The sequence below is a fragment of the Anarrhichthys ocellatus genome, unplaced genomic scaffold, assembly GCF_004355925.1.
Source record: "Anarrhichthys ocellatus isolate YVR2014 unplaced genomic scaffold, GSC_Weel_1.0 scaffold93, whole genome shotgun sequence".
Classification (NCBI taxonomy): domain Eukaryota; kingdom Metazoa; phylum Chordata; class Actinopteri; order Perciformes; family Anarhichadidae; genus Anarrhichthys; species Anarrhichthys ocellatus.
The window spans coordinates 1,158,765-1,181,721 of record NW_022280123.1 but is presented as its reverse complement, the minus strand read 5'-3'; the positions used below and the strand labels follow the sequence as shown (position 1 = coordinate 1,181,721).

Sequence of the window (22,957 nt, the reverse complement as noted above, 5' to 3'; positions counted from 1 at the left end):
GATGCATTTGGAAGAAGCAAAAACAAGATTACTTATTATATTATATATTTATTCAATTGGTGGTGCATCCCATGAAGCAGGGAGATTATGGCACCTTCACCCTGGACATTTGCATGCGGTCACACTGCGAGAGACACCGGAGAGGACTTTTAGAAGAGTCATAAGTTCATCCAAGACAAGTTTTCTAAAAGACTTTATGGAACACAGCTAATCGAGGATCACTTTACCAGACGCTTTCCTTTTCAGAGCTTGGGTCATTTTCATATTTTTACACTAAGTTGCATTGACCAAATTCTCTAAACTGGATAAACATATAAATATATATCAGTTGTTTTACCACATGAATGCCACCCGTTCATGAGTAGGTGTGCATTTGCGAGGTTTGAGCATTGGCATAACTAACACTGACAAACTAGCTACGTGCTCTGCTCTATTTGAGACCTCAGTGCTCCGGGTTCTACTTTCGAAAATCAGCAGCCGAAAACAACCCATTTGGCAGCGTCAGTGACAGGAGGCCGACTAGGGGGACCAAAACAATGACCGAATATCACTACAGCTTGTAACGACGCATCATCAGAGCTGTGCTGTGTCGCGGCCGGAAGGGAGAGGGAATTGTTTGACATGAACTTATATGCTAGAAATACGCTCACATCAAGCTAAATGGTCCATGACTTAGATGGAATATGACGTGACAGTAAAAGAGATGAATATGAAAATATATGCAACTATACATAAGGCCATGTTACAACATTAGGACCACGAGGCACATGTTGGAGTGGGAGAACGAATGCTAATAAAACAAAGCCCTGTTAGCAGCTCTAGGAGGCTATCCTAAAGCTAAAGGCTAAGGCCCGCATGCGCACAATTGCAATGCTAATGCACGATGTTGGAGGTAGCTGAAAAGTTTACCATGGTCACGATCTTAGTTTAGCATGCTAGCATTAGCTAATTAGCACTGGAAACAAGGTACAGCTGAGGGGAATGTCGTTTTTAATGAAATTGAAATTGAATTTTATTATACTCGTCATATACATTGTACATATACATGAAATGTAACCTCTGCATTTAACCCATCCCTAGCTTATTGGGAGCAGTGGGCTGCTGAGAAGCGCCCGGGGAGCGGTTAGGGGTTCAGTGTCTTGCTCAGGGACACTTCGGCACAGGTACTCAGGTAGCAGCCAAGGTAGCAGCCAAGGATAGAACCGCCAACCTTGCGGTTGCCGGACAACCCTCTCCACCTGAGTGACGGCCGCCCCACAAAAACGTTTATCTTGCAAGTACTCGGTCATAAAAAAAACAAACAGTAGTGAACTAAATTTGGCACTATAGATAAAAAGTCAGCGGGTCACCAAAGTCCTTAGGGTTCATCATCTGGGAATCAGGAATGTCTAGCTGGAGTAAATAGCTGTTGAGATAGTTAAGTCTGGACCAAAGTGGTGGACTGACATTTCTATAGAAACACTAAAAACACTGTCAAACCACTCAGCAAACCATCTCATATACTATACTTATTTAGCATGAAGTTCATTTTAGTTATTCATATTTATTTGACTTGATTTTAACATTCTGTGCATGACTTGTACGACCCCGACACTCATTAGCAAAGAAAATATTCTAAGCTTGAGAAAAAATTGGTGAATGCAACAAGTTCTCTTAAATCACTCATTCTTGAATGAAGCACATTGTATTCACTGTAGGATTTTGATATTTCAGATATCACCAAAGGATAAAAGAAAAAATAACTCATACATTGAGATACATAGAACAGGACGTTGGCTCTGCTCCCTCATAGCTCTCGCTCTTCTTATTCCATTATTATTTAACTATGTGACAAAGGCTACATCCATTTTGAATTTCATTTTCTCCATCCCGCTGCTAAAAAGCCCCTTGTAATTTAAATTCAGCACAGAGGCACCATCCTCTCTTCGTCATGGAAATGTTACTCACATGGCTGTGGAAAATGGGAGCACTAAAGGTCAATTGATTCTCTCTGTTATCTAATGTGTTGTAATCCGTCTCACTGCTGAAAACGCTGCACTGTGGGTCATATGCTTATTGAATTAAAAATAAATGGAGGACTGTATGTCGCTGTATTTTCACTAACAGCACTACTACACATTTCCTTTGTCCTTTCTGGGAAAGATGATCAAGCACTGCAGCTCGGTGACTGCAGAGCAGCGGACCAATAAAATACAGAGAATCCTGATGAAGGTTCAGGATGAAAGATTTCACCGACTTTTCTCCAGAGCGATTAAGTGATGTCTGCCTCGATTATGCTAATTTATTTTTCTCATTTATTGGCTGTAATGGTGGTTAAAATGCAGACCACTTGGCCCCGCGATAAAATCCATCTTTAATGGCGGTCACAGCTTTCCCTTTGAGTTCACACACACTCTTTCTAAGAATAAACCACAAAAACCCTCAGATACATCACTCGGCATTGAAGATGACATTTTAATACTGCACTTTAAACAATTAAGGATTATGGTTTTACTAAGCTGATCACCTTCCTGTCTTTTTTATACAAGATGCATCTCATTAAAATTGCCTGCCACACACACGCACACACACACTGTACATCAGTGAACTCCGAAACCTTTAGCTCATGTGGAGCGACACACAAGGGGGACAAAAACTGTTACATCATCTGCCTAAATCCATTTTCTCTGGCACACACAAACAGAGAAAGAGCTGCACATACAGTTTCAGGGACAATAACACACCCACACACACAGAGAAACCCAGACATCCATGCATGCAAACAAACACGGCAACGAGCACAGCCGAGACATACAAACATGGTAAACAGAGGACGACTCACACAGGAGCACAGACAGACTTACAGAAGAAAAGCCGCAGAACAGGAAACACATCCAAACCTAAGAAACACACACACGCCAGCTTAGATCCCTTCTCTCGCTTCATTTCCCACAGCCAACCTGCTGCTGCTGAGGCCTCGCTTGCATGACAGCAACTCTGTGATGACAGATGATGACTGATCGCTGAGGAAGTGTTCACATGACTGTGTTTGTGTGTGTGTGTATAGTTGTGTGCTCAGGAGAATGGATGGATGTTGCTGAGGTCTTGTTTGCTTCTCTGATGGTTTTAAAGAGTTTGTCCTTTTCAGACATCACCTTGTCATCGGGTTCTTCCATCCCAACTCGTCAAATACGGCAGCTTGGTTAGTAACCCTACCGGTCGGACTATGACGCTCCAGGTACCCTTCTAGAGTCAGGTTTGCACGTGCAGGGCTGCCTCTAGTGGCCGTGGTAGCTATGACAGTAGCAAAGGAGAAACTAGGGAGGAGGTTGAGGTTGATGGATGTGTCGAATAGACACAGTACTTTCAGCAAGACAACTGCTGTTTGCATTATGTGTCAAATAAACAGGATTTTCACCCAGGACACCACTGTTTGTGTCCTGAGTGAAACCAAGTCAATGTTGACTTAAGTTAATGTAACGTACTTTACTTTTGTCACATAAGTAGCGTAGGCAACATACGTAAAGTAAGAAACTCAGGTAAAGTAAATAACGGAGGTAAAGTGGGTAACTTAGGTAACGCAAGTAACGTAGGCAACGCAGGTAACAGGTATCATACTTAACTTACCTTAACTTACATACGTAACTTATGTTACGTAACTAACGCACCAAACCATGATCTTTTCCTTCGACCAACCAAGCAGCTTTGCTTAAATTCACAACATTAACCACGTGTTGAAGGCTTCCGGACTACCCTGCACGTCGAAAAGTGATGCTTAAGTGGTACCCAGTGCGTTAAAAAGTGTACTGACCAAGCGCCCCCTGATTTGACATGTTGGGAGTGAGAACGTGTTGACCTTGTCTTAGTAACATTACAACTAAAACACTGAAAGGTTCCCAGGATTTTAAGATCAAACCTTCTGTCAACATGACAGAACAGTAGAGAACAGGTGTGTGAGAGAGGAATAAAGCGTACTTGTTGAAGTGTTGATGAATCTACAGCCTTTACAGAATGTTTAAATCCATTCTAAAACAAACAGGAAGCCCATTTAAAAATACCAGGAAAGGTAAGAGACACACATTTGGATCTAACAATTTTGCAGCTGTGTCCCAATAAATCTGTCGGGCACCCTGGCACTGCAGACAAAATTAATCACAATCCCAGCAGGCAAAGATTTGGATAAAAAAAAAAAGAAAAAAGAAATTCAAGCAAATGTAACTTGACAACCGAAGTGTAAACAGAGTATAATTAAAGCAGAAGGCAGGAGCTGCGTGAGAAAGGCTGAGAAATGCAAGTTGCTGTAGAGCAGCGGGGAGCTCTTTAATGAACAGGCTGTGAGGAAAAGCAAAGCAGTTTTGACATTATAAGAGAAGAGGGTGGAGAAAATGAAGCCGCTTTTGAAGCGGAACAAAGAACTCGGCTTGCTAACTACGGAGGGAAGAGGAGCCCGTGCATCATGGGTCCTGGGCTGCTCACTCCCGTGCATCCTCTGAAACTGAATTTTGCAGCACCAGTGGCCGATCCCTGACGCTCAACAAAGCAACGGGACTGAGAAGCTGAGCAAGAATCTTAAACTTTGAGCAAACCTCAGGGGATTTAGAACTCAAGTGTCGACAACGTAAACAGGCACGGAGTTCAATTCAGACTGTGAGGAAGAATATTTTCAAAGTTTACTCAGTGACCTAAGACCTCTCTCTGCTGGACTATAGTCACTGGAATGTGTCCAACCGAATGTGAAGCTACCAATGTATCCAGGCTGCATTATTCATTTGTCAGAGTATTGTTTGCTGCTGCACGCTTGCATTATAGATAGTGTTGTCTCTGGTTGGAGAGGAGTTTGTAAATTTGATATACTTTTTAGCCCCCAAAGAGAAAGAAGCCAAGTCAAGAAGTTTTACTTTTTTATTGTGTCTTTTAATTCAAGATATTGTACGTGAAATTTGGAAGGGTTTGAAGCCATTAAAGCGTCTATAATCTTTATTTCCATACCAACAAATGTATGACATGACAACGTGTACATGTCAAAGGGGTCACTCGTAATGACGACCTCATGGATAATCATCACCCGACTGTGCTGGTCCCCTCAGCTCTATAGGTTTCAAGTCAACTTTCTTGAAAAGTGTAACTCGGAATTTACAAAGTTGGACGTCACGAGCTGCAACAGACAATTCTGACTCACTCAGCCAGGGAAAACAGCGAGCGATGATTCCCAATACCTCGCACAGGTCAATGGGCACCCCCAAAACAACTCTTAGTGGCTTTTAGTGGAGCTCTGCATCCACACAACGTCAAAACACAGAGCAGTTTGCTCTTTTCTTTAGGTTTCAATTTTCCACCCTGGTAAAGGTAAGATGGAGAGAGCGTGTGAGTCTGATACTATTTGAATACAAGAACAAAACTGACAGTAACTTAAGTATTTACCTCTTTTAGTAAAAGTAACAATACCTCAACATAAACATACTTCATTACATTTAGTACAAGTATGATTTTAATATTAGTATTTTTTGGGCCAATTAGGGGAAACACAACAAGCTGTAAACACATCTGGCGTATTGATTTCAATTATGTCCACCTGATGAACGTAAGCCCCAATATTGACTCTACTTCTAGCTCTGTTTTGGTCTTCACCAACCCCTCATTAAATATCTGGCACTCTAGCTTCTACATTTTGCACTTTATTCACTTGCTAGTCACTACCTTTTGCTACCAAGCATGGTGGATTTTTGCTCTACATAGCTGCCTGACGCTGGTGGAAATGAGGATGACTGGAGCAGCGAAATAAAGTGATAGATATTGTGAGGAAAAATAGCTGTGAGCCATAAAACTAAAACAATGTGCTCAGGTGATAATTTGTTCATTGTTACATTGTTAATTGTTGCAGCTCTGTGGCAAACAAACGTTCATGATACTTCCAAGTTTTGTTCAGCAAGATCATCTCCTCAAATGAACACCACCTTTATTTTTGAAGCGTGAATGCAATCGGCAGAAGTAAAAAGCTACTGTTAAGGCGTTGGCCGTGATGACGTTTTGTAGTCTCATTTAGCCACCTGTTAGCAACCGCCTTATTTTAAAGACACGTAAATGCTTCAGAAGTCACGAGAGAGGTATTTACTGACGTAGAAAAAAAACTTATCTTAAGCTTGTGTTGACCACAGAGCTTATATCAGGTAAACCCATTGACTTCGAGATGAGGGAACCAAAAGTGCAAAAATACTGACTCATTCCTGCAGCCCTCTATGAGCCGACGACAGACGCCACTGGGAGTGTCTTAGCGCCCCAGGCCTCCCCCCTTACCTGCCCAGGTTTTTTTTACTAGAGGCATTTTTTTTTTGTATTTCCAGTGTAGAGGCACTTCAGCCAACACTCTGAGGTTTAGTTACTCTTTAAACGCACAGGAAGGGAAGTTCAAAGCTTTAATTTGTGCATAATTTCCTATTTACTTAAGTGCGCCCTCAAAACAGAACACACTCATGTCGTCACATAAGTGAACACTCACTGTGTGTGTGCGTGTGAGTGTGAGAGAGAAAGCCTGTATTTCTGGCTGTGTGTGAAGCAGTATTGATTTCCCCAGTAAAACACATGCCAAAAACTGCTGCAGGATGCGCCCACGTGACTCTGCACGAGCCAATACGTGAGCTGGGTGAATTTGATTGGCCCGCGATGGCGCCTGATGTGTGTTTTGCCCTTACTGTGTCCCCTGTGGTGTGTGTGTGTGTGTGTGTGTATGTGTGTTTTATAAGACACACATGGTGCGAGTGCTGAGTACCATTTCATTACAGACTGCGGAGATCACAGATATTAATCTCATTAAGCGCAGTCGTCCTCATCCTGAACCTGACTCACGCGCCGTATCGGTCACTGCCCCCACTCGGCAATGCTGTCGGGATGGCGATGTTGATGAAAATGAAGCCTCTGCCGCTCTTTAAATCACAGTAAAGAGAATAAAGTCTTCACTAATTAGTGTCTGCCCGTTATGTAACCGTCTGAAGCATAAAATCACGCTCAGAGCAGAGTGCAACATCGACACCGACAGTTTGTGCCAGTTAAGAAGACAAAAAAAAATGTAACTCAGCAACAGCACTTTATCCTAAAGTATAAAACAATACACAAGCCAAAGATACTGTTCTCCACTGTTTTCACCTTTCATCTGAAGGCTCTCGGTGCTTAAACTCAGGCCCCCTGGTTTCCAAACGCTTCTGCCTCAAAACAACCTCTGCTCTTCGCAGTGAATTTCATACAGCCATCTGACACCAACGGGTACATCTCCTTCACACGGACCCCAGAATCTAATCTGGGTTGTTGAGCGCCGGGGCAGTTTACAGCTTCCTAACACCTAAAGCTAGGTCTTGAACAGCATGTACGATTATGCACAGTTATGAATATTTTATGTAGATTTTCTTTTCTTTTTTTTCTTCTTTAGGGATGGTAAATAGACAGCGAGTGTGTGCGGTCAGAACCGCACGGGTCGACTTTGATTTACCCAGGTTGCAATGCAACTTCGCTCCACCAGACAGATCTTAATGAGGAGAATAAGCTGCCATGTGGAAATGGATTTACTTAATTGCCGCTGATTGTGGGACTTTTTCTTTTTTTTAACCCGTGCATGAGATGGCTTGAAATGCATAATCCTTTTTTTTTTATGATTCGATTTAAGCACAATCTCATTTATGAATATTACTGTTTATTTGCCGTCCATTAATGTCGTGGCACTGAATCACCATGGTCTGGAAGGGACTTAGATATTAGCTGCTATCTACATGCACCGAGTGTGCAGGATGATAGACCAAATCCTGGCAGAGGGCAAAATTCGGATAAGCTGTACATATGCGTCTTCATGCTCCCATCACTGAAGAGAATATTTCAAGCATCAGTGGGGAAACAGAAGAAACGCACCACCATAAACATGAGTTTAGTGGAAAAAGGTTATTTCACTATACTGCAGCTGTTATATCATCACACTCAGGTCGGTCTTACGTGCGCCTATTTCTCATCGGGTGATGAAATGTGGCATTGCTGTTTCCTCCAAAAAGTTTGGCGCCAACACAGGAAGTAGTGCGCCTTTTATGTAGTGAAGAAGAAAGCGAGATATCGTGATACAAAAGTACATCGTCTAAATTCTCAGGAAGTCTGATGGGAGACATTTGGAGGGAATGTCATTTGAAGATTGTGGCTGTGGTTTTTTGCATCAAACTTGCAACACACGGCAAACTGGACGGCAACTGGCAACCTTCCAGTCACAAGCTTCTCCAACCTTCAAGCTCCATTACTCCAGAATATAATAGTGCAGGACGGGTTCTCTCTGTATAACAATGGTGGAGAATAACGTGCAAAGGTCCACTTGGAACTTTTTTTCGGTTTAACGAGGGACCGTGTTTAATTGGTGACTCTCAGCCGGAAGCGTCCACGGTTGCTTGTGGTAACTTACAGAAATGGTTGACTTACATAATAAACACGGATGATAGTGGTGTAACGGATCGATGGATCTGTACGGATCCCCCCTCACGGTTCGGCACACCTGTGTTAATTACACAGTTTAACGTTAACTATCACAGTGTGAAATAAAGTTTTACAGACATCGTTTTCTATAAGTTACTTTAACAAAATAAAAGAATAACTTTTAGAATTGTTGATGGTTTACAGACTTCAGAGCGGTTGAAATGATATTTGGGACGGTGTCAAAAACAGCCTGGAGCCTTGTAGACCAGCTGCTATAACCAAACAACAAAGGGATCTGTATCTGCTGGAATATCGATTCCGACCAACCGAACACGCAACAACCAGACATTTTAATGCTGGTGGGTTTAATTCAATGTTTAAAGCTCGCTAACTCGTCTCGATGGCCGTGTCAGAACTTTTGAATACGTCAGCTGCAATGGGGTCTATTTCACTTGAAACTGTCATGTTCATTTTGCACTAAAAACCTCAATTAAATAAGAACATACTCAGCCATTTAAATTTGTCAAGTCTAACGAACAACGGCCAAACAAAAATAAGACAGAAGTAATCTTTCCTTCAAGTCACTTTTCCATTGTGTTTTAAGAAACTGCTGCAGTGAATGAATGTTATTACAGAGTAGCAGTTGACATCCATGTTTGTCCAAAATGTCATCACTTCATAATTGTATGCTATTAGCAGTTTGTGAAATGTCAAAATTAGCATATGAACTATTGAGTTATGGCCGAAAATATGTTTTGTGGGATCACAGTGACCTTGACCTTTGACCTTTAACTACTGAATTCTAAGTTTAACCGGACGTTTGTGACAAATTTGAAGAAATTCCCTCAGACATCGACGGACGGACGGACGGACGGACGGACGAACGGACGGACAACCAGAAAACATAATGCTTCCGGCCACGACTGTCGCCCGCGGGGAGGCATAACAATGCAGCTGTTACCCACACAACTGTGACTTCAAGGCCACATGTCAGACACACAAATGGAAAGACACTTGGACAGACGGGTGCACTCACACACAAACACACACAGAGCAGCGAGTGAGTGATGGCGTGAGGGACGGAGGTGAGCAGCTGCAGTGATACATGGCGAGTTGAAGGAGGGGAGGCCAAGCGGCTGTAAATCCTTCTCTCTCCCAGGCAACCCTTTGGATTACATTTTCATTCCATCCCTTTGTTCTCTTTCCCCTCTGCCCCCTTCTTCCTCTGTCTGATGCTATAGACGGAGTAAATCTCTGCCGTCTGCCTGTCGGCCCGTTCGGAGACTCGACGAGCCTCGCTTTCACAGAGAGTTTCACTCTTGTTGTATGAAAAACAATTGTACATGACTGAAATATTTGTCTTGTGTTTATTTGAATAAATACAGCAATTACAGAGCTAACGATGGGGGTGATGATGATGAGGAAGTTGAGTCAGGAAGTCTGCTTATTTTGCTCCCCCTTTTTTTTTCTCACGCTGTCAGTCTTTTCAACATTTCCCATCTAATTTCGACTTCATATTTAGTCAATGAAACAGAAATGAAACTTGTTCCGAGCTCGCCTCGACTCCCGCTGTCCTTTGGCGCTGGCGTTCGGGCTCCGCACGTCAACCCCAGGCTCCTCTATAGAGGGACATTTTTTTCCAATCCCAGGGTTGACACTTCATCTCTATAGTTGTCGTTCCCAGGGGACAGTGTGCGCTCTCCATCAGCGAGAGGGGGGGGGTATATATCATTTATTGCCTGTAAAGGACTCATGATGGGGTCGCGCCAAAACCATTTTTTTTTGTCAATTCAATCACGCAGCTTCTAAAAGCACAGACTTACGTCAGCACCGAACAGTTCTCTCAAGGTGTTGTTACTGAATGGATTTGCTGACCTTGAGGAGTTACGGATGCCCAAATTCCATTAGTTCCATTTCAGCTACAGAATAAAGACTGACATTTCATATTTGGATCAGCAGCAAAATTTACTTGATTTTTCCCTCTGTCCGCCAAATTTGTTTGTTTTTGTAGGCGCTGCCAACAGACGGGAACAAACAAACAGGGATGAAAAAAATCAAAGAAGCAAGAAAAACAGAAAGTACAAAAATGTTTGTGGTACATTCGCACGTGCAACATGTCAGCATTTTATCAGGTTAATGAAAAGGGAGTCAGTGCTTCAACATGTGGTGAACATATCAAGGGGTGATACATTATGATGCGTGTACAAGACGTTTGACTTCCAACAGTATAAACCCACTACTCTGCTGTCGTATTATTAATATGTGGCATTTCATTTGTAGCGCGCTGTAAATATAGACTATCAACATAAATGCAATGTGCTCATATACTCATAAAAGTGTCAGACTGAAGATGACACACACTGCACTGTGAGCAAAATACAGTATTTGTCATGCACACCAAAGAGCAAACCTGCATCCTGTTTAGCTTAAGCTCGGATTTCTAAGTGATCTAATTGGTTACAGGTGTTTTGACAGGTGCATTTTGGGTGCATGTGATTGACGATCGAAAGCGCATGGAAAAAAATGAAATGATATTTTGTGAGGTATCATATTGTTGTGTGAGGACACGTTTACTATATCTACTATCCGCCATTTTATTTGAGCCTTGGAATTCTGAAAAATGTACATGGATGCAGAAGCTGTGCCACATCGATGATGGAACTGACTTGGATCTCAAATTACTGCTCACTATACTGTGAATTATTGAGTGGGTGTTGTAAAGTGAGTAGTGAATGAGGGAACGAGGGAGAAATGGGAGAAAATGTGTTGTGCACCCTTTAATTTAGTCTCTGGAATTGGGCCAATCCAATTGAAATCAAATTATTTGTGGTGTGAAACAAGCTTTTTTTGAGCTGTAACATTCAGTTTGAAACTGGAGGGTGAACAGTAGAATATTATCATCAGATCTCTTTTGTTATTATCGGCTACCAACTTAAAGGACAGGGTATCTCAAACCTCAAAACTCCAGGACTACCAGTGCTACTCATATATAAATCATATATTTTTGTTTGTGTAATTGGAGTGTATCGACCCTTTAAGAAATATACATTTTCCTCTTTTCCCTAATTGCAGGCGACGCAGAGGTTCATTGTTCAACGCACGCGGTAATTAAAACGCTGCACCTTTCTTGTATTGCACAACATCTGGAGGGATGCACACAGATGTCTCGAGTTCGCTGCGAGAAGCTAAGCACCTCTGTGCGCGCAACGCCACGAGGATACCGCGAATTCCCTGCGGACGCGTCAAGTTTGTGCGCACTTCACCAACCACGTTGCGTGACACCAAACCGTGTAGTGCAACCGTGTGCGCACACACGCGTGAGCTTTGAACATGAAATGCTTGGAAAGGCTTTTGTACATCAAAGTGCTTCTCACATGAAAATAATTAACCTTCCTAAAACACACCGTGGCGAGGGAACACGGCCCCCCCCCACCCGCAGATTAGAAAAACACAAAGTGTGGCTAGTTGGGATTATAAGAATCAATTTATGCAAGAGAGCTTCAGCCTATACCAGTGTGATTTGTGACGAGGGGGGCTGCCATGAAGAAGCCAGGGAAATATTTACAATCTCTCTCTCCACCGCTGATTTAAGAGTCTCTCTCAATATTCCTCACTCTCTAACACACACACACACACTCACACACACACACACACATCCAGGAATAGATTAACTCCAGAGTGCAGCAGAAGGAGCTGTTTGTGTTTCCCGGCATCATTATGTGCTTGATGGAGGGGTTAAAAGGTTGAGGTGTAGAACAGCTCAGATAATGGTCGGCCTGGTTGGCTCGGTCACAGTCACACAGAAAAAAAAAAAGAAAGAAAAAACATCGAGAGCCAGAGCCAATGGTGCCGTGTCAAGAGATATCATCTTCCTGCTGTAATGAAGCGGCTTCTCTGCATTTCTGCCTGGTAACAGCGAGAGGAGTGACGGCGCCGCCGGTAGAGACGTTCAAACACTGTCAGCAGCTGTCATTACCTGCGGCGAGGAAGGGTCCCTCCTGGGAGCGGATGCGTCGCAAACGACAAATGTTCGCAAAGAGGACGGGCGACGCCGTGAGAAACCCAAGGCTACAACAAAGCACGTTACATCATCATGAATAGGGATTATTTCATCGAGTCACCACTGCCTTGGCTCTGGTTTAAAAACGGTGTGGTATGTAATAGCCAACTTTCCATCTGATTTCTTTCTTTTTTTGTCCTTGTCTGTGTGACAAGCTCTGGCAGTGCGTAATCAGAGAGGCACAGAGAAGTTCAGAGCAGAGTGCAGCCGAGCAGAGCGGCCCCCCCTTCATCTTGCATCTTGGCCCACATGCAGGATCTTTGGCCTTGGATCGATTCCAGCCAGAATATCCTCCTCTTATATGTACTGCGACACCTCTGATCATCCGAGCTCTTCAGATAAAAGGGGGGGTAAAAACAAACAGCCGAGGTCCCGAGCACGAGCAGCCGGCATAAATCAAAGCTGCGACATGAAAGTTATACATCCCCGATAGAGCCGAACCTCCTCTCTCCCTATAGTCCAGGTTTCTGCCATAACTCTTGTCACAAGTGTCTGTCAGCGTGTAGCGTGAGGCTAAGGTAAGAAACAGGCAGCAACTGTAAAGCCTCCATAGGTGCTGCGGCGAAAAGCAATACCACCATTCTGAAAAGCCAAGTCCATGCAAGTACGGAAGTTAACGTAGTAATGTGACGACTAATACTATGCCAGCACTGAAAAATACTCGCTTCTAATTGACTTGACTGTAAGGTGTTATGTCGGGTTCAGACTACACAATATTTTTGTCCATTATCATGGTCATGGTCAGATTGGTCGTTTATAGAGTTGTAAATTCTTGCCGAAAGACGTGAAAGACATCTTTCATACATTGGTACCCGACCAATCACTGCTTGCCATCTTTCATGACGTTCGTGACGGCATCGGGAAGGAAACAGATAATAGCGTCTGAAGCACTATGCAGGAAAAATAAAAGAAGAAAGGACTGTGGACCAAAGACTGTTCGGGCATACACCAATAACAAACCGATAACGTCACCTGCACACCGCTCCCACAGTCGTTTTCGCCTTTTTATTTGACTTTTTTTATAGAAATAAAACCCATAGTTCATTTTTTGCGTTTCAGGGCCCACGTTTATCAAATTAAAAACTTTATAAAATACTAAGTAAGCGTATTATCGATACTTAATCTGAGGATTTGGTGTCAAACAAAAAAAAGAAAAGCTCATATTTGGCAATATTTTGGATTCAAAGCACTCTGCAGATAACGAGCGCTTTCGACAAATGTCTGTTCTTGTAAAATGTCTGGTGTTATCTGTAACACCGTTTTTTTTAACCGGCAGGAAAATGTCCTCACTAAGGTGTCCTTACTGTGGACCCGTTCTTGGGTCACACCATGACGACAGTACGGTTTGTCAATCCTTCAAAGAGAACTTGAGGTAAAAATAAATGTTTTTAGCCAGCAGTGAAGCATAAATGTAGCTATAGCCAGCCACCTCAGGGTATTTTATGAGCAGACTGTCAATGTCAGCCATAGGCTAACGTTACATTGTGACTCTGATTGGACTTGACGGAACAAGTCATGGAAGGAAAATAAAAATCAGACATGCTTGTCTTTCTTCGGGAACGCTGTTCGGTGTCCACTATGACACACTACGTGGAATAAATCGATCATAATCAGGCTGACATTGTGCAGTCTGAGGGAAATGGAGTATGGAAAGTATGGGGATGTTTTACACTAAAGGGGAACTAACTGGTGTCTAGCTGTCCTCTGTCCTTTTACGCAAACATTTCTCAAAACTACAGTGTGTGATCATGGTAACGAAGAAACGTGTCACCCTGTGCAACATTGTGACTCACCTCAGAGCATTTATTTTAATAGTTTTTGGACAGCAATTGAGCTTTATAGCACAGAGGAATAAAATACATCAGGCATTGACAACCCAGACAACATTGCACTTGGGAGTGGACATCATCAAGAGCAATACAAATAGAGGCTATCACCAGCCTTGTTCTTTTAAATCATAAACCGCATTTAATTAATAGAATAGAACTGAATCAACTTTATTGTCCAGCTGAGGCAGCAAAATGCAAACCCAAAAATGTCCACATGGCATTAACAGAACAAAGACCTCTCAAAGCAGTTGCATTCGTACCTCAGGTATACAGCCTAGACTCTCATATTTAAGTTTACTGTTCTTTGTTTGACCACAATAAGTGCATTTGTAGATCCTTATTTTTGCCAGGGTTATTCTGTAGCGTTGCCCAGAAGGGAGCAACTCAAAGGGTTTTGTCATTAACAACAGAACTTTCCTGTGCACAGCTGTGCTGTAGAGGTCATCCAGTGGCTTTTGTCGTTGCTGTCTTAAAAACCCGTCAGCTTGATTCTATCTACTGAAGCCAAGTGCCCATACCAGACAGAGATATTAAAAACAAAGATGCTGGCTGGACTTAATCCGTTCTCCTAGCTTGGATACCCGAGCAGAACTTGATGACTTTTAGGTAGTTTTTGTTCTGTTTTCTTCCAGTAGTCATGTGATCATCATATTGTAATCTTGCTTACATTATCACCTTGGATCACGAGCGGTTCCTTCACCAAACTTGGTGCTGCAGTGCTTTATTTTCCAATGTTGGGCCTCATAACCTTCTCAATAATAGATCTCAAGAGACGTGTTCTGACACGAGATAAATCCAGTTATGGTCCTGGGAACCTTCTGAATCAAATCTCGGAAACTCTCTTATACCTTATAGTCGAGGAGGACACGGCGAAGCATTGTGCCGCTCGTTCAGTACGTCTGGGTTTCTAAACCGATGAGCGGAGCGATCGCGCGTGAGCCGGGATCCTTATGAAGCCGAGCGGCTGGTGCCAAACAAAAGCGAGCTGCAGCACGGCAAGCACTCTCGTCTGTCACCCATCATCGACGTTTCTCATCACAGCCGACAGTTTTCCATGCATTCAACACGAGTGCGGTGCTAAAGAGCGCCGCGTCCGTAGACCTTGTGGGATTCTCTGTGACTGCAAGTCAAATACTAAAAAAAAAACTAAAAAAAATCTTCTTTTCACATTTAGTAAAGCCCTGCTTTGATGGAGTTTATCCTTCTGATAATTCAATGCAACCCCAGATTTGGTACGATACTGTGTCACCAATTTGTTTCCAAATCAGGTTTGACGGTGTAAAAGCTGGATCTCATCAAGTTCACCTGATCTGACTCTCTCGGCTTTCTTTGCTCTCTTTCTCTCCCGTGTGGGCAGGTAACACGGCCGCAGACTTCTGACTAGATGCGAGAAACTTTTGCTGAACTTTTAATCAGTTTCACAGAGCTCTGATCCTAAGCCAACTTCCTTTTGCTCTCGGAAACCACAAGAGACAGAGAGGAGCCAGGCCACGCTGCACCTAATCAGCACAATCGATCACTTCCATTGATGATGTTGGATAAATGATAATCAGCAAAGGATTTCTCAGGGAATTTGAGGCCGGCCATTTTATTCCTTATCATTCCATCATAGATCCGTCCATTTAAGGCCAAGACAATATGTAAACATGTCGTCTTTGTGTTCAGCCAGTGAGAAGATGGTCCTGAAATCTTAAACTGATCTTTAATTATTTTTTTAAAACCAAAAACAGAGCGTTGAAATGGGAAATTCGTCTGAGAATATGTAGGTAAGTTCATGAATTGTTACATGTACTCTATAGATGATCTGTTGAACGTCTTCAGACAAAGCGAAACAGTTGAATTGTTGAATCTCAACCAGCCGGCAACCTACGGTTCTGAAAAGTGAAGCCAATGTGGAAGTGTCTTAAACTTGCATTCCCTCTAATGGCCATCAGGGGGCGACTCCTCTGGTTGCAGAAAGAAGTCTGGTTGTATAGAAGTCTATGAGAAAATGACCCTACTTCTCTCTTGATTTATTACCTCTGTAAACATGAGTTTATGGTCTCAATATAGTTTCAAGTCTTCTTCAATACAGCATGATGTTCATTTAGTAGATTATGGTCCATTTTAGAGTAAAATAGACATTAAAGCAGGGTATGCGTTAGGGCGGGGCTACCTTGTGATTGACAGGTCGCTGCCCGAGGCAAGCCGTCGCTAAAGTCCTGGATGAAGGTGAAAACTTTAGGAGCTCATGGGACTGCTTTTTGGCTTATAGTGTCGCTGGGGATGATCTGGTTGTACTTTTGTTAAAGTTAAATGTTTATTTTGGTCGTTCTAAATATGTGCATTTACTGTATTTCAGGATATCTTATGACTTAAGGTAATGCTGTCTGTTTGTGTGTATTCAATTAAATAAAAACTTTAATTATAAAAAAGAGATAGATAGACTGGTTGCCAGTATCTTTAGTGAGAAGTTAGGGGCTCTGATGGGGTGTACGGTATGGCTTTGTATGTCTGTTTAGTAGATTTACATATTAGATATGTTTACATATACACCATTAAAGATTTGGGACCTTTTGCTTTTCGTCAAAGGAATATAAAAGGGGTTCGTAGAGAGGCACTCTACTTTTTTTTTACTTTCCATACCGGAACTCTGGTGTTATATCGGTCATGTTCTGAACAATACCCAGCCTTACTTGTTTCCAATATATAAGTCTCTCTGTTACTAAAAATAGATTTGTATGCTTCATTTATATCGTGTATATTTATATGGACTCGTGTGTTGCCTCTAGCAGCTGGCTCTCTTGCTCTTCCACTTTCTTACAGATTTACGAGAGGACGGACATGAAAAGAAGAAAAGACAATCTACCATCTACGCCACTTGCTCGTGTTCATTTTGAGCCCATTAGCTTCTGGCTGCAGCCCAATCCTTTTAATCATCCGCTATTCCCCAGAGCCCTCTGGACAACTCTGGTATACGTCTAAATTATGGCAAGAAAAGCTGCCGTGGGGTAGGTTTGACTTGAAGTGTTTGTAAAAGATGTCGAGTACGGGAAGCGGTGTGGGGTGGGGGGTCACAAACACGTATGGACTTTCATTTGAAGAAAACAAGAGTTCAGTTCAAACCCACCAGCACTTTGGGAGAGCACTGCATCTCCGCTGGTGTGTCATCTGATGCTGATTATCAGGCAACAGACTGGAACCTGGCACTTACTCGGATGTTATTTCAATCCCTGACTGACAAACGCAGACACACACACACACACACACACACACACACACACACAGAGAAAAGTACTAGCCGCAGATCTGTTCCCATGGTAACACGGGCCAATAGATCTCAGCTATTGACTGAGGATGAAGATCTCTGTAGACCTATAGCAAAAGAAAAAAACACCACCTACACACACACACACACACATACTGTATGTGCCGGCGGACTGTGACGCTCACACACACACATCCATAACACACACACACCGGCTAGGCGTCAGCCTCCAAAACATCCTTTTTTGTGTGTTATAAATGGAGATGGAGAAACAATATAAATGTTTTCACTCTACAAAGACCTGAAACAGCTGAATGCTTGAGTAACCAGGTAACGGAGAGGAAGTCAAACCTCCCCGAGCCGTGCCATGGAAGGGCTCGCTCTTAAGTGGCACAGCAGCATGATATGAAAGAAGATGTGTGTGTGTGCATGTGCGTGTGTGCGTGTGCGTGTGCGTGTGTGTTTGAGTGGGCAGTACGCTCAGGGGGAGGGTGGGCAGATGAACTGTCTTTTTTTCCCAAATAATTTGGCAGTCATCTCCGTGTTCTGCATCGCTGCTTTGATTCGAGCGTTTAATACATTTCTTTCGAATCACACCCTGTGTAGCGGCGCCATTTGTGTCAGATCGAAAAGCCGGTGTTTCGTCGTTTACCGATCTCAGAGTGAATAAGAAAGATTGCCCGTGGCGGTCTTCTTCTTCCGACTAGTTAGCCGGTCAATCACTTTGACAGTTATCAAATATTAAAACCGCAGAAAGCAAACAGAGCAGCCAGCAAACCGCTGAGCAGTTTAATAGGACATGTGATGTTTGATTGTGTTGTCAAATCACTCAATGTTAGGGAAATGAGAGGGATGGTTTTGAAGGCTTGTTATTCTAAAAAAGTATTTGTGGACGCCGTGTTCAGACAGGACACTTTGTCGTGTGGTGCCAAATTATGTCCATTAAAGCAAATGATTTCTGTGGGTAAAAGAGCAATCTCAGTGCTGCTATGGGATTTTCAAGTGTCCCACATGAATAGATACATTGAAGCAGTGAGGAGAAGAAACCTGAGACCTGAGAGCCGCTTTTCACTTCATTGCCACCGCATATTGCATAACACTTATGAAATATGATATTTCGCAATCTTGACATGAAGCATATTCACTAAAATGTGATGTTGCCCTCTGGTGAAATAAAAGGAGAACGTTTGTTTATCTTCTTTTTATTATTATTAGTTGTCTGACAGCTGAGGTACGTACGGACTATATGTTTGTGTTGTTTTGGTTTTATTGGATCATTACTTGTTATTGGGGAAATAAAGCAAATAGATCATCTAAAACAACCTCCACAGCGCCATGCATGTCTCACACTGAAAACCTTTCCACAGCTGTCTGGGGAAATGTCCCAGAGTAAAAAAATACAAATAAAACTCAGTCATTATTCCTGGAAAGAGACATTTGACATTTTTGGTTTTTTAAATGTCATCTTCAGGGCAGCCAGCGCCTGCATTGAAATTCCATTCACATCCAGCGCCAGTTGGCATCAAGTCTGAGAGGCCAATATCTCCAAACTTCTGCAATTACATAATCCAAAATTTAAACTATCTACATTGATGAAAAAAGGTATATAGTGAATTGATCTCTGCAGTTACATCAATGGATTCCAAATAAATGTATTTAAATCTCGATTTTGTGGATGTCTGCTTCTTCTGTTGTACATTTATTACAGCTGAATTCATACTTGACTCTCCTTGATTTTAATTTGTTTACCAAAACGTGTCAAAACATATCTAAATGGAGGCACACTTGACTTCGTATACAGTCATGGCCTCCTCCAAAGTTTAACCAGCTCAAAATTGAAATGACAAACAGTGATACCTCAGCGTTTATCGAGGTTGAGGTTTATGCAGACATAAAGCTCAGTCAAGCACCTTCCAGTGCTTTGAAAAAAAACATTATAAGCTCCTTTAATAAAACCTGAATCAAATAAAAAAAAGGCTAAATCATGTTTTTAAAAAGGGAACAAAAATATAACTTGTTTTTTGTTGTCTGTATTCTATTTAAATTATAAAATTGTTTACTAAATTATAAAAATGCCATGTCCTCTTTAAGAGCTGCAGTCAAAGCAATGTGCCTGAGATATGGAACCGTCTCTGCTGCTGCTATTTTTATGTTTTCCTCGGGTGGCTGTGAAGACACGCGGAGGTCGTAAATTATTTATCTGTGCCCGACTATGAAACGTCCCATATGGATCTCGTTCGAGGTTGACGACCTCGGGGCTCAATGCCTCCATGAATGAATGAAAAGTGCCCTCCTTTAATGCAAAGAAACGGCCGCGGTGAGGAGCGCGCTGTGGCGGCGCGGTCCGCCGTGCGCTCCGGGAACGTGACATCGGTTGGGGCCCGTGTTGCTACAAAACCGATTAATTAAACACAACACCGGACGTAGATTAAGTGCAGTCAGAACATAAATCCCAGCATCCACCGAGCGCATCAAAATGACAGCCACATCTTACACAACACAGCTGCTTAGCCAGCTCCATTAACCACCGATCTTCTCATAAACTGGCTAATAAAGAACCGCATTATTAATATGATACATCAAACCAGATTGAGATTGGAACAGGAGTCGTGTCACGTAGCGTTTATGTGTTTTGTTTGTATGGTTATAAGGAATAAAGGAGCACTCTTACAGGTTGGATAATAAAGACACAGCATCGGTGTCTTACCGTCAGCGGCCAAAGAGCTCTGCAGCATCAGCATCAGCACCGCGCCGACGGTCACCAAGCGCCGGGCCAGCATCCCGTCCGGGGCTCGCGTCCTCTTCCCGTTCCTCGGCGAACAGACGGCCGTCGTACCCGCACCCAGGGTCCATGCCGCCGTAGAGGAAGAGCGGGGGTCCCCCGTGTTATTTACCCCTCCAACCCTGGGGCCGCTGCCGGAGAGGAGCGCATGTTTTGGAGCCATCGGTCAACCAATTAATCCCGAGCGAGAACGTCTAACGGCGCTGCTGCGGCGAGAGGCATCCGAACAACCTGCCCCCAGTGCGGACAAGCGGGGCTCCGCTCTCCATGAGCCCGCTGGAGGCCTGCGGGGTTCGACACGCAAACAAATAGAATTTTATTTTATTTTTTTATTGTTCCTCCCGCGTCTCACTGTTTCTGTTTCTGTGCGTGGAGTCCGATGTCCCTACTGCGACCGCAGAGCGCTCCTCATCTCCGCTGCCTGCTGCGTCAATACACGGAAACGATACCGGAAAACAGTTTATGCTGCCTTCAAAATAAAAGCGTTGAATTCGCCTGGAAGTGGATTTGGCACGGAAAACGGTTGTAGGCCTACAATGCAAGGCAGTAATTATCATATATATTACATTTCAATACGCTAAAAACATCCCACTGATGTAGTGATAAAAATCTAAATAGATAAAATGACTCCGGCAGAAGCTGTTGCTCGACTGCTGTGGGTGGGTAGAAACTTATTTTCATTCCACCATGATACCATGAAGTCAGAGGTTATGCCTAAACGTATTAAACTCAACAGAATTTTTGATGTGTTGTTAAAGACCCATGGTTCCTGCTCAGATGTTTCATGTAGGGCTTATTGGTAGTGAGTATCATGATCTCATCAGTTTATTTGCCTCCACATCCTGCAAATATGTTAATCCCAATTAGTAAATTAAGATTATCATTGTAAAATGCAATGGCATTAGCTATTGTCTAAACCAGGTGTTTAGTGGGACGCTGCACCCTGAGGTGAAATGGTACAATATTACATATTATGTTACATTTAGTCCAAGTAGTCATTAGCATCCATTTCACAGCTAACGCACGACTCTTTCTATGTTTTCTCTTAATACAGAGTTTTGTTCCGTGAAGGGCTTTAATTATTCAGTGGCAAGACAACATGTTAAATATTTTTTTTAATGGGTAAACTACCTTACTTCCGGTTTTGTTTCGGCTAGCTGCGGCTAGCTTGACGAAAGCTTCTAGCAGGTAGATACAGCTCGCGCTGCGTGTTTTGGTGTAATTACTGTGAAGATGACAGGGAGCAGACGGGTCACAACGGTCCGACTAATCCCCCACCGCAAAAAAAAATAAAATAAAAAAGAACTTGTGTCTTTTTCTTCTATTTAATGAGTCGTAGCTTGAAGCCAGCTGCATCAGTAAAGGACCAAAATATCGGGGGCAGTGACGCCGGCGCTGCTCTGCTGTTTTTGGCAGATCTGAGACCAGCAGGAGGCAGGCGGCCCCTGGTGGGGGCTGAGGGCAGAGTCCCCACTGCCTGCACGCACAGTCACAGGAGTCCACACAGGGAACTATACCCGTTACCATAGGGAGTCCAATTTACGGTAAAAAGTAAATAAACAAATGAATAAGAAATAATGGTGAAATCATTATTTTGCCGCTGACACAAATAGTCAGTCAGGGCGCCATTTTTTCGAAACAATTGCAGAGATTTCTGGAGTACCTGTGCTCCACTGTCTTGCCTTTGACCGATGTTCAACCCAATCTTTATTAGGTGGGGCAACACTCGCTGGTTTACTCAAGCTCATTGCTCTGAGCGCACAGTAACACAGAACGATGTTAGCCATGTAAATATACTGTTTCACTGTATTTTACAGTTACCTCTTCAAAGTTATGTCCTCGAGTACACTTAAGACATCGACAGGTCACCTTTATCGCAGTCACACACTGAAAAGACTGAATGCGGTGGTCTCCTTTAGATAGCTACAGGGAGAGAATCCTTATGATCTACGCCAAGAGATTATGTATTTGGACGCCTGCACCTCTGCGTCTGTCTGTCTGTTTGCGGCTAATCTTGCGTAATACTGGACCCATCAGACACATGATTTATGTGCCCATTCATGACTGTATGCTCAAGGGTCTCTCTTGGTTGCAGTGATACAAACTTTTTGAAAACATGTTTTGACTGTTTTATAACGTCATTGATGGTTGACCCCTCGTCACTCTTAACTGGCTGGTAGTGGACTGCTTCAGTTTGGACTCTTGTTTGTTCCGCTATGGATTTCAAATTGTTCCTCTCATGATTTGCACAGCTAGGTTCGACAATTGCATGTAGCCAATGTATGCATGCAAGTATATCGCCTTGCAAATGACAAGCTGAACTGAGCGCCGACTATAACGGAGTATGACGTCACGATGACTACGTCCACATATACGTGGATACGGTCTATGGTGTGAGTGCTACGTGGGTTTGGCTAACAGCTAACGGAACTAAACACACAGCAGGACTGACCGTTTCTGTTCAGAGGAAGCATTAAATGGTCAACATAAGACGTTAAGACAGTGAACTGCAGTTTAGCTGCACGGAGACGGTCTACTGAGGACACTGTCGTAGTTGATCAAATGTTTCAATATTACCAACATACTTGTTGCATAAGCGTTTGCTCTTCCACACCGCCGCGTGG

At 43.0% G+C, this 22,957-nt stretch overlaps 1 protein-coding gene across 2 annotated transcripts in view; it reads right to left on the bottom strand.

Annotated features, from left to right (window-relative positions):
* Positions 1 to 20,755, bottom strand: part of kiaa1549la (KIAA1549-like a) — a 97,200-nt gene extending 76,445 nt beyond the window's left edge. The window contains exon 1 of one of the 2 annotated variants that reach the window (XM_031875691.1): positions 20,223 to 20,755. In XM_031875691.1, the coding sequence (XP_031731551.1) occupies positions 20,223 to 20,496 (274 nt within the window). In that variant the 5' untranslated portion in view covers positions 20,497 to 20,755. The remainder of the gene's footprint in view (positions 1 to 20,222) is intronic. The other variant, XM_031875692.1, reaches the window with a different exon arrangement.
* Positions 20,756 to 22,957: the final 2,202 nt, after the last annotated feature.